The 13,251-nt window shown below is 42.6% G+C and overlaps 1 protein-coding gene across 1 annotated transcript in view; it reads left to right on the top strand.

Moving 5' to 3' along the window:
- The window catches only part of LOC129668756 (40S ribosomal protein S14-like), a 31,954-nt gene extending 21,086 nt beyond the window's left edge, over nt 1–10,868 (top strand). The window contains exon 2 of the mRNA XM_055596843.1: nt 9,831–10,868. Coding sequence (XP_055452818.1) covers nt 9,831–10,099 — 269 coding nt within the window. The 3' untranslated portion in view covers nt 10,100–10,868. The remainder of the gene's footprint in view (nt 1–9,830) is intronic.
- Nucleotides 10,869–13,251: the final 2,383 nt, after the last annotated feature.

Here is a 13,251-nt window from a genome sequence, read left to right as displayed (position 1 = left end):
CACATGGTAAAAGGGAGAACCAATTCCCAAAAGCTGCTGTTTTTTAAATATTTTAATTAGGTTTTTTTTAAATTAAGATTTATTTATTTATTATTTACATAGTTTTTTGCCTGCATGTGTGGCTGAATGCCAGAAGAGGGCACCAGATCTCATTATATGTGAGCCACCATGTGGGTTGCTGGGAACCGAACTCAGGACCTTTGGAAGAACAGCCAGTGCTCTTAACCACTGGACCATCTCTCCAATGCCCTCTTCCCCCCCCCCCAAAAAAAAGCAGTGATATCCCCCAATTTCAAATAAATGAGTAAATAAATAAAATGCAATTTAAAAATCTAAGAACAGAACTATAAAATATATTATTTAAGAGTTAAGAATTATTTTCAGAATTTTCCATCTAACGGTTTTAGAACACTAACCAACCATAGGTAACTGAACCATGGAAGGCAAAACCATGGATAAAGAGTTACAATCACAGATTTTTGAGGAGGAGGAGTCAAAGTGACCTGAAACATTCCATCACCGAATTCTCCAAAGTACCTAACATTGTGCTTGAAAATAATAAATGCGTGATAGTGTTTCACTGGCTGGAAAAAATCATCAGCTCAGCTGTGTAGAGCGGTATACCACTGCAGTCTCATCATTTTGGAGAACAGGCAGTGGGACCCCTACAGTTCAAGGGCAGCCTGGGCTACATAATGGACTTGAGGCCAGCCCCAGGTAACACAGTGAGATCTTTTTCTCTAAAAGCACACCGGAAAATTTGTCAGTGGAGAAGAGCTGTCTGTGAAAGTGCTGACAGTGTCTGAGAGCGCTCAGGGAAGAAGCAGAGATGAGAATTCAGTGTTCTTTTCCACCCCTCCTGAAGACTACAGCAGGACAGGGGCTGTAGGACTGAGAGCTACCTTTTCCAGGCTCCCTTCCTGAAGCATTTTAAATGAAGTCCAGGGACTGAGATCCCTCCCCCAAGAGATGGAAGCTGAAATACAGCAGAGACCACTCAGAGTCCAGTGACAAAGGCGGGCTCTGGCAGAAATGAGTTTTTGTAGAAAACTTCACATTCCACTCTTTAATGACCAGTTTCAAGACATGGGGCAACTGAGCCTCGCTGCTGTTTATCATTTTCTTTCTTTCTTTTTTTTTATTTTTATTTTTTATTAATTAAAGTTTATTCACTTTGTATCCCCCCATAAGCCCCTTCCTCCTCCCCTCCCAGTCCCATCCTCCCTCCCCCTTCTTCTCGCTTGCCCCTCCCAAGTCTACTGATAGGGGAGGCCCTCCTCTCCTTCCTTCTGATCTTAGTCTATCAGATCCTATCAGGAATGGTTGCATTGTCATCTTCTGTGGCCTGGTAGGGCTGCTCTCCCCTCAGGGGGAGGTGATCAAAGAACAGGCCTATCAGATTATGTCAGAGGCAGTCCCTCTTCCCATTACTATGAAACCCACTTGGATACTACGCTGTCATGGACTACATCTGTGCAGGGGTTCTAGGTTATCTCCATGCATGTTCCTTGGTTGGAATATGAGTCCCTGGGGCGACCCCTGTGTTCAGATTTTCTGGTTCTGTTGCTCTCTTTGTGGGGTTCTTGTCCTCTCCAGATCTTACTATTTTCCACTTCTTACTTAAGATTCCATGCACTTTGCCCATCAGTTGGCCTTAAGTCTCAGTGTCTGCTTTGATCGTCTGTAGGGTAGAGCCTTTCAGAGGCCCTCTGTGGCAGGTTCCTAGGTTGTTTCCTGTTTTCTTTTTCTTCTGATGTCTACCCTCTTTGCCTTTCGGGATGGGGATTGAGCGTTTTAGTCAGGGTCCGCTCTCTTGATTAGTTTCTTTAGATGTTCAGGGTTTAGTAGGTTTATCCTATGTTATATGTCTATATGAGTGAGTATATACCGTGTGTATCTTTCTGCTTCTGGGACAGCTCACTGAGGATGATCCTTTCCAAGTCCCACCATTTTCCTGCAAATGTCATGATTTCCTTATTTTTCATTGCAGAGTAATACCCCACTGTGTAGCATTTCTGCATCCATTCTTCAGTTGAGGGGCATCTGGGCTGTTTCCACCTTCTGGCTATTACAAATAAAGCTGCTGCAAAGATGGTTGAGCAAATGTCTTTATTGTGTACTTGAGCCCCTTTTGGATATATGCCTAGGAGTGGTATGGCCGGATCTTGAGGAAGTGCTATTCCTAGTTGTCTGAGAAAGTGCCAGATTGATTTCCAGAGTGGTTGTACCAGTTTACATTTCCACCAGCAGTGGAGAAGGGTTCCCCTTTCTCCACAACTTCTCCAGCATGTGTTGTCACTTGAGTTTTTGATCTTGGCCATTCTGATGGGTGTAAGGTGAAATCTCAGGGTCGTTTTGATTTGTATCTCCCTGATGGCTAAGGACGTTGAGCATTTCTTTAAGTGTTTCTCTGCCATTCAATATTCCTCTACAGAGAATTCTCTGTTTAGCTCTGTTCCCCATTTTTTAAGTGGATTATTTGGTTTGCTGTTTTTCAGCTTCTTTAGTTCTTTATATATACTGGATATTAGTCCTCTGTCAGATAAAGGGTTGGTGAAGATTCTTTCCCAATCTGTAGGCAGTCGTTTTGTTTTGATGACGGTGTCCTTTGTTTTACAGAAGCTTTTCAATTTCATGAGGTCCCATTTATTGATTGTTGCTCTTAGAGCCTGTGCTGTTGGTGTTCTTTCAGGAAGTTGTCTCCTGTGCCAATGAGTTCTAGGGTATTCCCCACTTTTTTTTCTAACTGATTTAGTGTGTCTGGTTTTATGTTGAGGTCTTTGATCCACTTGGACTTCAGTTTTGTGCATGGTGATAAGTATGGATCTATTTTCATTTTTCTACATGTAGACATCCAGTTAGACCAGCACCATTTGTTGAAGATGCTATCTTTTTTCCATTATATGGTTTTGGCATCTTTGTCAAAGATCAGGTGTCCATAGATGTGTGGGTTTATTTCTGGGTCCTCTGTTCGGTTCCATTGATCCACCATTCTGTTTCTATGCCAGTACCATGTAGTTTTTATAACTGTTGCTCTATAGTACAGCTTGAGATCAGGGATGGAGATACCTCCTGAAGATCTTTTATTGTAGAGACTTGTTTTAGCAATTCTGGGTTTCTTGTTTCATATGAAGGTGAGAATTTTTCTTTCCAGGTCTGTAAAGAATTGTGTTGGTAATTTGATGGGAATTGCATTGAATCTGTAGATTGCTTTTGGTAAGATGGCCATTTTTACTATGTTAATCCTGCCCAGCCATAAGCATGGGAGATCTTTCCATCTGATATCTTCTTCTATTTCTTTCTTCAGGGACTTGATTCCTTTTTTCACCTTGAGATAGAATCTTTAGCTCAGACTACCCTTGAACTTGAGTCCTCCCCCTACCCTGTACAAAAATGACAGCTCTAGCTCCTTCTGTCTTGGCGACATTCTAACCAGCAAGAGAGGAGAAAGAAATCGTTATACTATACCACACTTTTGTTCCCTTATTGCCAGTGGTCAGACCTATTGGAAGAGAAAGCTGAGAAATGTGAACTTTATTGTGGACAGCTGTGTGATTAAGGAAAAGCAGGAGTTCCATCCAAGAGAATCAAGGCTGGAGACTGGGGGGCAACGATGACTGCAACCAACATTCTTCTCTCGCATAAACACTGTTCCGCTTTTCCGGTTTCTCGGGCCCCGCTATCTCTCTCCCAGGTAGTGACGTTAATATCTCCGTCAGTCTCCTTTCTCTGTCCCTCTTTTGCTGGGGCTTTTCCTCCTTGAAATGCTTCTTTTCGTGTTAGCTATTTTGTTTTATAATTTTTTACTTATTCGTACTATCATTGTGCACAGCTGTGCACACGTGTTTGTAGTGAGAGGCCGGGTGCACATGCCACAGCATGTGTGTCGAGGTCAAAGACCAGCTGTGAGCTGGGTCTCTCCTTCCACTTGCGCGTCGTTTCCAGGGGTTCAAACTCAAGTTTGTCAGGCCTTCGTGTCGAGCAACCATCTCAATGATCCGGTTATGTTATTCTCTCTCTCTCTGTCTCTCTCTGTCTCTCTCTCTCTCTCTCTCTCTCTCTCTCTCTCTCTGTGTGTGTGTGTGTGTGTGTGTGTGTGTGATGGGCTCATTGGTTTTAATACTGGATCCCCAGCTTGAGGCACTGCTCTGAGAAGCTATGACCCTCCGGGACATGGGGCCCAGCTGGTGGGTAGTGGACCTTCTCTGCTTCCGCTTTTGCTCTCAATGTTCCCTGATCCACTGAGATCCAAAAAGCTGCCGCCTCGCGCTTTTGCCATGAGCAAGGGAGCCTCGCTGGCAGACACGGCTCCCACGATGATGAGCTGTGCCTACAACCATGAGCCAAAATCAACCCCTCCTCCCTGAAGTTGCTTCTGCCAGGTATTTTGTGATATGCTAAGAGAGGTAACTAGTATGCATGTGTGTGTGTGTGTGTGTATACATACATACATTTATATATATGATTATCATAAAAAGTACTGGTTTCATTATAACATTTTCACACAGGTAATGCCATTGCACTTGATTTGTATTCAGCCCTTCACATATGGCTCTGCTTTATATTTCTGAGATGGGATTGAAGTACATAGTTGGCTTCAAGCTCTTGACTCTCCTGCTTCAGTCTCCCCAGGAGATCACAAGTACACACCCAGCTAGTTACTTGATTACCAAAATTCTTCATCGTTTACCAGTCACCTAGCTTTTCTTCATCTCATACATACATCTCAAGGTGTCATGCTCTACTGGCCCCTCAATCCAAACTCTGTTAACTTCCGCTCCATTTCTGAGAAGGCCTGACAATGTGTACCTGTGCCCCTGTTACCTGTGCTCCCAATGTCAAGTACTGCTTAAAAATCAATGTCTTCCTTAAAACTTTCCGGATCCACTGTGTCCCTGAGCATCTCACTGGAGGCTCTAGCCAGTGCCCTCTGGCTCCAAAGGACGCACATTACCTTCTCTACAGTGTAGATGGTGCCGGTTCTGCTCCCCAGCCGGTGTTTTCTGAGTCCTTCTGAATCTGTGACTCTTCTCCAGCCACATTCCTCTTCTCTGTCCATTCTTATGAGAAAGCATCTCAGTGGCTGTGTTCTCTGACCACAGAAACATAGCCCAATTAATTAGGGAGACTAAACTAATGTGTTCCATAAATGAGTTTCTCTTGTGGTTCCTTAATGCTTAACAAGATTTGATCAACACTTTGGAGTTTTTCTTGAGCCTAGCTGGGGCTTTGATCTACAAATCCTTTAGCTTCCCAAAGCTTAATCTTATTCCTTAGGAGAAACTACTTCGGCTGTGAGAAATTCTAGCTTAGGGTGAGCTGCTTTTTCAAGGCCATTAAGGATTGCTTCAATTGAGAAAGACTGGTTGTAGGCAAACGTGTAGGGCATTTTCTTAACGAGTGATTAATTGGGGAGACCATGACCAGACCATGGTAGGTGGTGCTGTTGCTGGGCTGGTGGTCCTTGAGTCTCTAAGAAAGCAGCTGAACAATCCATAAGGATCAACCTCCATGTCCAATCTCCACGGATGTGAAAGGACAAAGAAAGGGAGCCTTCCGGGTCTTTGATGTGCAGAGCAGTCCAGGCCATGCTGTCATAAGCAACATTCCTGCTACTTGTTCCATCCATTGGACTGGCAGATTCTGATGTTACAGAGTTCTCATACTGGTGGTTTCAAGTCCAGAGAAGGGAGTTCTGGAAAGCCTTGCATCAGTAATTCAATATCAGGAAAAAAAAAAAAACAAAAATAAAAACAAACAAACAAAAAAGAAAAAGCAACCTGTATCATATTTACTCTTTTGTACCAACCAGTTACAGGATTTTGTTCAGCCATAAGGAACCCAGGAAGTAGGAAGAGGGAGAGCTGAAAAAAGACGAGAACATCAATGACGTTCATGTGGATGTAAGAGAAGTCCAGCTAGTTGCTATTAGTAACATCACTGTATTAATTACTATATTAATTACTGTGTTAATTACCATGACCAAGACAACTAACAGATAAAAAGAGCTTATTTAGTTTCATGGTTCCAGAGAGATAAAAGTCCACTATGGCAGAGGAGCACGACCACAAGGGGCAGACATAGTGGCCAAGCTGGAAGCTGAGGGGGCATCTTCACTCACAAGCACCAAGCAGAGAGAGTGAGCTGGAAGTGTTGTGAGGTGTACTGGCTAGTTTTACATCAACTTGCCACAAGCTAGAGTCATCAGTTAGGAGGAAGCTTCAGCTGAGAAAATGCTTTCATACGATTGGCTGTAGGCAAACATGTAGGGCATTTTCTTAATGAGTGTTTAATGGGGGAGGGTCAAGCCCATTGTGGGTGGTGCTATTCCTGGGGTGATGGTCCTTGGTTTTATAAGAAAGCAGGCTGAACAATGGATAAGGATCAAGCCTGGAAGCAGCACCCTTCCAACCCTTCCGTAGCCTCTGTATCAGCTCCTGCCTTCCAGGTTCCTGTCCTGTTTGAGTTGCTGTCCTGGCTTCCTTCAATGATGGACTACTATGTGAAGTGTAAGCCAAAGAGATTCTTTCCTCTCCAACTTGCTTTTGGCCAGAGCATTCATGCAGCAATAGAAACCCTGGCTAAGACGTGAGGATTTTAAATCTCAGAGTCCTTCCCCAGTGACATACTTCCTCTAACAAGACTCCTAACCCCGCCCCCCAAACCTTCCCAAATAGCTTCCCTCCTACTGCAGACCAAGTATTCAAATGTCCCAAGACGACTGGGGACACTTCTCATTCAAACCACGATATTCACAAACCAGTGTCTGAATGAGACTAACCTGACTCAATTGCAGTTGACATTTGTAAATAAATCTGTGTTTTAATCAATAAAACCACTTTCATAATTTTGCTTCTAATTTTTCTGTATTCCTTTCGAATCATCCCCATAGCAAACAAAAACCCAGGTTCGAAGTTCTGGGCCTGCCATAGCTTTCTTGCTCAGAGCCTTAGCTTCAGGCTCTTTTTAAGTGTCTGCCCCACAACCTTCAGAAACAACCCTAGCCTCACCTATAGCCCCTAAAAGCGGCTTCACTACATTCTTGCTCTAATGCATGGCAGTAATACTCAAGAGCACCTCACTGATGGAGAGGAACCACCTTCTGTCTGCCAAGGACAAATTCAGACACACAAAGCAAGATCAAGCAAGACTTCACATCAAAGGGAACCCTGCTTGGGCTTGCCAAAGACAGGCTGCTTCTGAATCTCTCACTCCAGCCTTGTTAGGCTTCTTAAAGCCCAGGGGCCCGTGCTGTCCCAGCCAGGCCACCCCATTCAACTGGAACTCTGGTTCTCTCTGATGCTGGAAGCTCAGGACACTCCCTCAACCTGGGCTCAACCACTTCAATACAGCAGAGTGCCAAGTGTTTACAATGTACGGTGATCAAGAAGAAAAAGCCATAGGAAATATTTACTCTGTGGTCTCTGTGTAAGAAAATAAAATACTCTTTAGTATAAGACATGGAAAGATTTCTGGGGTCAAAAAGCACAAGAAGTAAATTGACCTATTGAGGCAGGCAGGAGCTTCAGAGAAGGCAGAGCACATGGCAAGCAGTGCTGAAATGGGCCCTGTCTCTGGGACCAGAAGAGAGAATAGTGTGCCAGGCAGGAGGTCTGGACAACTCTGAGTTGCACTTTAGAATCGCCATGAGTTCAGGTTCTGTAGCTCCTGGGAAAGGAGCAAATTCATTTTATACAGTGAACGAGGATGAGAAAAAACAGAAAGTGTGACTGGCAGAGATGAAGGGCTTAGATGCTTCAGAAAACAAGAAAGGCTTTCTGTTCTGGACACTCAAATACTCTCTTGGAGAGATCCAGTCATCAGCAAAGTACCATGGGAGTTCACAAATGTTTTAAAGTCAGACATTGTAAGAACTAGAAGGAGAATAAGCTTTTTTCCAAGTTACTGTTGTGTTTAATAGTAAAAGGAAAGTTTAAGAAAAATTAAAATTCTTCATTTTGAAACAATTTTAGGTCTACAAAAGAGTTACAAAAATAGCCTGAGAGTCCCTTATTCCCTTCACTCAGCTTCCTCCAATGTTACATCTTTACACAACCATGGATTTTTTAGAACCAGTGCATTGCCAAATTATTTTCTGAGTGAAGAAAATCTAAGACTCAGAAATACCAGGGGTCTTTTCCAGTCACACAGGTAGTTATGGAGTAGTCAGTGTGGCTCAGGATAGCCCATGATCAGAGCACACAGTCTGTAGCCTTATTAATTAACTTCAACCCTTTCCCTAAGATCTTCCACTATATAGCTAATCCCACTGTAGTATTCCAGCAACTTCCCAGAAAGGAGGTAATTAGAGAAAAAAGAAGAAAGGAGTCCAGAAGAAATGTCACATTTCTAGTAGTGCGGAGGAGGTGGAGAGACTGTCTTTTCAAACTTTTACCTTCTGAGCATATTGAGTGATTATTGACCAGGGGTCCATCAGGCATTTTGTGGTAACAACACAATTGCATCTTTTATTAGAGCTCATTAAAACAAGGCAGGTAATGGACCACAGCAGTGTTTTCAGTACCTAGACTTTGTTACAGAAATAAATCCATAGTGCATCATTGATGTAGATACGTTGAAATACCTTTACATTCATTTTAACTTTTATGTGGTGGTAGTTCTTTTGTCTATATAAAAGTGTGTGTTTGTTTCTAGCTTTTAATGTTAATAAATGAACACATATGTCACTATGCCAAAGTCTTTTTATTAATGTTTTATAATATCTTAATGTAATTGGATTCTTTATAATTATGTTTTACTTAGTAAAACTGTCTTAGTCACTGTTCTGTTGCCATGAAGAGACACCATGACTAAGGCAAATAATATAACATTTAATTCGGGGCTTGCTTACAGTGTCAGAAGGCATGCATGGCACTGGAACAGTAACTGACAATTACATCCTGATTCCCAAGCAAAGAGAGAGAACTGAGTCTGGCTTACGCTTTAGATACCTCAAAGCCAAACCTCCCAGTGACAAACTTTTCCCAACAAAGCCACACCTTCTAATCCTTCTGATCCTTTCAAATAGTTCAACTCCCTGGTGACTAAGCATTCAAATATATGAGCCTATGGGGGCCATTCTTATGTGTGCATAACCATGGCTAGCTTAAATGCTTCTCAACCTGTTCATTTCCCTACTGGGAATGTATCCTATACACAGCATTACAAAGATGATTTTTAAAGACATTCTCTAAAATATGATTTGAAACATAAAAAAGCTAGAGATAATATAAATGTCTACACTATACATACAGTTTTTACAATAAGTTATTCTGTATTCCAGAACAGTTTTATTTATTTGTTTGTTTGTCTTGCTTTTTCGAGACAAGGTTTCTCTGTGTAGCCCCGGCTATTGTGGATTTGCTTTGTTGACCAGGCTTACCTCTAACTCGAAGCAATCTTCCTGCCTCTGCCACCCAGAGTGCTGGGATTATAGGCATGCACCACCGTGCCCAGCTGAGGAACTGTATACTCAATTATACTCAATTAGAACAAACAACCATTTTGAGAATATGTAGTAGCAGGGAAAATTACATAAACATGTAAAACTGTACGCTTTTAATAACTCCGTTTTAGTTTGAAAATATTTGTTGCTTTTCGCTTTGATTGCATGTTAATGCATATGCACATAAATGCATATGTATGTTTTCCCATGAAGGAGGCTGGTGCCGATGTTCAGAGGTGGCACCTCGAAAGGGTAAGGAATAGAAGGAAGAACAAGTCATCAGCCTTGGACCCCAAGTGGCTGAAGGAGAGAATGTATTTGGTGTCTGCTGCATCTTTGCATCTTTCAATGATACCTTTGTCCATGTTACTGATCTTTCTGGCAGGGAAACCATCTGTGACTGGTGGAATGAAGGTAAAGCCTGGCCGAGATGAGTCCTCTCCATATGCAGTCATGTTGGCTGCCCAGGATGCAGCTCAGAGGTGCAAGGAGCTGGGCATCACTGCTCTGCACATCAAACTCCAGGCCACAGCGGGAAACAGAACCAAGACCCCTGGACCTAGAGCCCAGTCAGTCCCCAGAGCTCTTCCTCACTCAAGGATGAAGATTGGGCAGATTGGGGATGTCACTCCGTCCCCTCTGACAGCATTCTAAGGAAAGGAGGTCATCGTGGTTGCCATCTGTGAATAGGACTTCTCAAATTACTTTCTGTTAATAAATTGCTTTATGAAAGCTAAATAAATAAGTAAATAAAATGCATATGTATGAGAAATGGAAAAAAAATGAATGAAGTCATGAATACAGGGAGCCTGTGGATAGCCATATTTTGATGGCTGTATTTACTTCTTTCCCATGTCCTGGAATTAGAAAGTGGAGGACACTGTTTCCAAAAGATGAGCTATGCCCAGGCTGATGCCTGTTTGCATGCCTTTCTTCCTGTTCTAGAGAAGTTTGTTTTGCTGGTTGCTACTGAGCGTTATTTTTCCCTAACCTTTGCTCCCTTTCCCCACCCTTGGTTTCCAGATGTCTGATTTAACCAAGTTCAGGGCACTCATGTGCATTTTCCCTTCTCACTTGAACAGAAAGTCCAGAAACTGCATGGAGGCTGCCAATCTGACAGAGTGAGCACAGACATGCATGTCAACCGAAGGTCTCCTGGCATTATGCAAACACTTCAATGAAGGAATTTGAAGTTTTTATAGACAAAGTGGGGGGTGAGCTTGAAATCACATGGGATATGAGGTGGCATCTGCCCCTCTTCCTTCCCTGCTTGTGACTGCTTCTGTTGGAGAGACGGCATATGTTGTCAGGGTCAGGAAGAGAGAAGAGGATTCTGCAGCTGCTTAACCTTCTGCTAACATCTGGTTACAACTGATGTATTTCCAAACTTGCAGAAGTTTGTTAGTGTTAAATATACAAGTTGGCTGGAAAATAACCTGTTTAGCAAAAACATAGCTCTATATGGGTTTACCTTGAAAGTGAGAAATGTAAGAGTTTCTTTTTCTTCCTTCCTATTTATTAATGTTGTCTGTTCCTTGAAATTGCAAGTAAAATTCTGAAAACATTAGATTCCGTTTCTGCTCTTTTTCTTAAGCTTGGATCGGTTTTCTCCTGGGTGAAGTTTAAAATAATAAAAACTGGGAAACCATTTGCTCAATGCCTCCTGTTGCATAGCAATGTAAACAAACAGGCCCCTTTCCTCTGCTCAGAACATCCAGTGAAACAAACCACAAAGGTTGTGTTTTAAAAGATGATTTCCAAGATTTCTTTTTTTAAAAACTTCCTTTAAAAAAAAAAGGAGGTTTGGTTTGGTTTGGTTTTTAGACAAAAGCACTCAATGGACTTTTCAGGGAGCCACACTTACACAGCTGCACAGACTGAAAAATGTTGTCATTAGTTGGGTATGATGGAAGATTGTGAAGAGTCTGAGGCCAGCCTGGGCTACATGCAAGGCCTTGTCTCAAAGAAATAACAACACAAACATTAAAAACAGGAAGTTCTTCCTTTACTGTGTGTCCAGAAGAGCGGGGCTGGACACAAGCCACCCAACTCAGGAAAAAAACAGGAGCAACCATGCCCTAGTAGGCTAGTTTCTGTGCTGCCAGGCTGCCTTTCTCCGTATAGAGCTCCTCTGGGCCATCTTGTGCCCCTCTACCCTTTCCTGGCCTCCAAGATAGTAGCAGAGAGCTTACTTGCTCGAGGGCCCTAGCAAAGAGAGATGGGGGAGGGTAAAATGGGCTATTTGTTTTCCTGGCTCCCTCCCTGCTTGTCATGGGCAGTTTGGCTGTGTCCCTTTACTCAGAGCGACAGGCAGCTTCTTCCAGGCAGCCTTCCTCATAACATCTATCCCTCCTGGGCTTGAGGAATTTCTCTTTCCTCCTTGCCCCTTCAGGCCTACTGCCAGGAAGAGTAGAATGATCCAGTATTGGTAGCCCCTACTGAAGTTCATTTTCTTGTTGAGTCTTCCCGTAAGGCCTGTTGGGCAATCCATTGGGTATCACTTTATCATATATCCTCTAGTATCTTAGAAACATTACTGACGATTTCATTTGTCTTTATAAAATCATGAGTTCTGGCACCACATAGCTCTGGCATTGATTGTAATCTCTGTCAATGTGGAAAGTTCACATGAATTATTAACCTGGCAGAGCAGCCCTGGATTTAAAAAATGAATGGGAAACAGGAATTGCCCATCTTGCACGGCACAGTGAGAACTCAAAACTCTTAATATAAACTATGGCAGATGAATAATTTTATTAGCTCCTTTTCTAAAGCAAATGACCAAAAAAGTAGTCAAAATTTACTAGTGCCTATTATTATTATATACTGTTCTAAGCATTTTAAACATATTCCTTTACAGCAATTCTGTAGAGTATTTTGTCTATGGAGACACTTGAGGGATAAAGAGTACAGGAAACTTTACTAAAGTTTACTAGGACATAGAGATTACTAAATTCCAATTAGATTGTGGGGTTTTCAAGGCAAAGACCCCCTCATATGACACATTTCATCTTGCTTTTCAGAGTGTCATATGATGTCATCCATATAGTAGGTGTTCAATAAATGTTGGTTTTATACCAAGAGCAGAGGCAGTTAAACTAGTTTTACAATAGGCAGAAGGCCAGAAACATGAATGGCCAAGCAGCAGCTGCTTTTGCATAGCCCAGTAGCCTACGTAACTAAGAGCTTGCAGGCCTAAGCTCTGATAACAAAGGGTTAGGCTGCTGCAAGCAGAGACTGGAGAGCAATGGGAGGGCAGGTGGTAAGGCATGAAACTTGAGCTTAGGACGATGGAAAGCTCCACAGACTAAGCCTGAGCAATTCTCAGCATGACTCTTGGCCCCAGTGAGACAATCAACGTTATTTCATGGTCATGGTGAAACCATCTTTAAGAATACCTAGCCCCTGGTTGATCAGACCTTCCTGCTGCTTTCTTCACAGAGCTTTCTGGAATTTCTGTTAAAGTATTCAGATCCCAGAATCTTTCTCCACCAGCAGTATGCCTGCTCACATAAAGCCTGGGACATATGGCTGAGCATCTGGGAGGGGGCAGATTGTCCAGGAGTGCTGGCAAATGGCACATGCTTTCATTATAATGGATGTGTCACAGTAAATCATGTTAGAAATGTTCCCTCCCCTCTTCTTTGCGCAGAGAAACATAAAGGAAGACAAATTACTCAAGGCACTATGACACTGTTGAATACGCCAAAGCCTGGGCTAGAGACACTCACTGACATCTCCTTAAATATCTTTTTAATATCTTGGCCAGATCAGACATACCAATGGCATTACAAAGTTTGCAAAAT

The sequence above is a fragment of the Psammomys obesus genome, unplaced genomic scaffold, assembly GCF_907164565.1.
Source record: "Psammomys obesus unplaced genomic scaffold, mPsaObe1.curated_primary_1811, whole genome shotgun sequence".
Lineage (NCBI taxonomy): Eukaryota > Metazoa > Chordata > Mammalia > Rodentia > Muridae > Psammomys > Psammomys obesus.
This window is presented reverse-complemented; position numbering and strand designations above follow the sequence as displayed.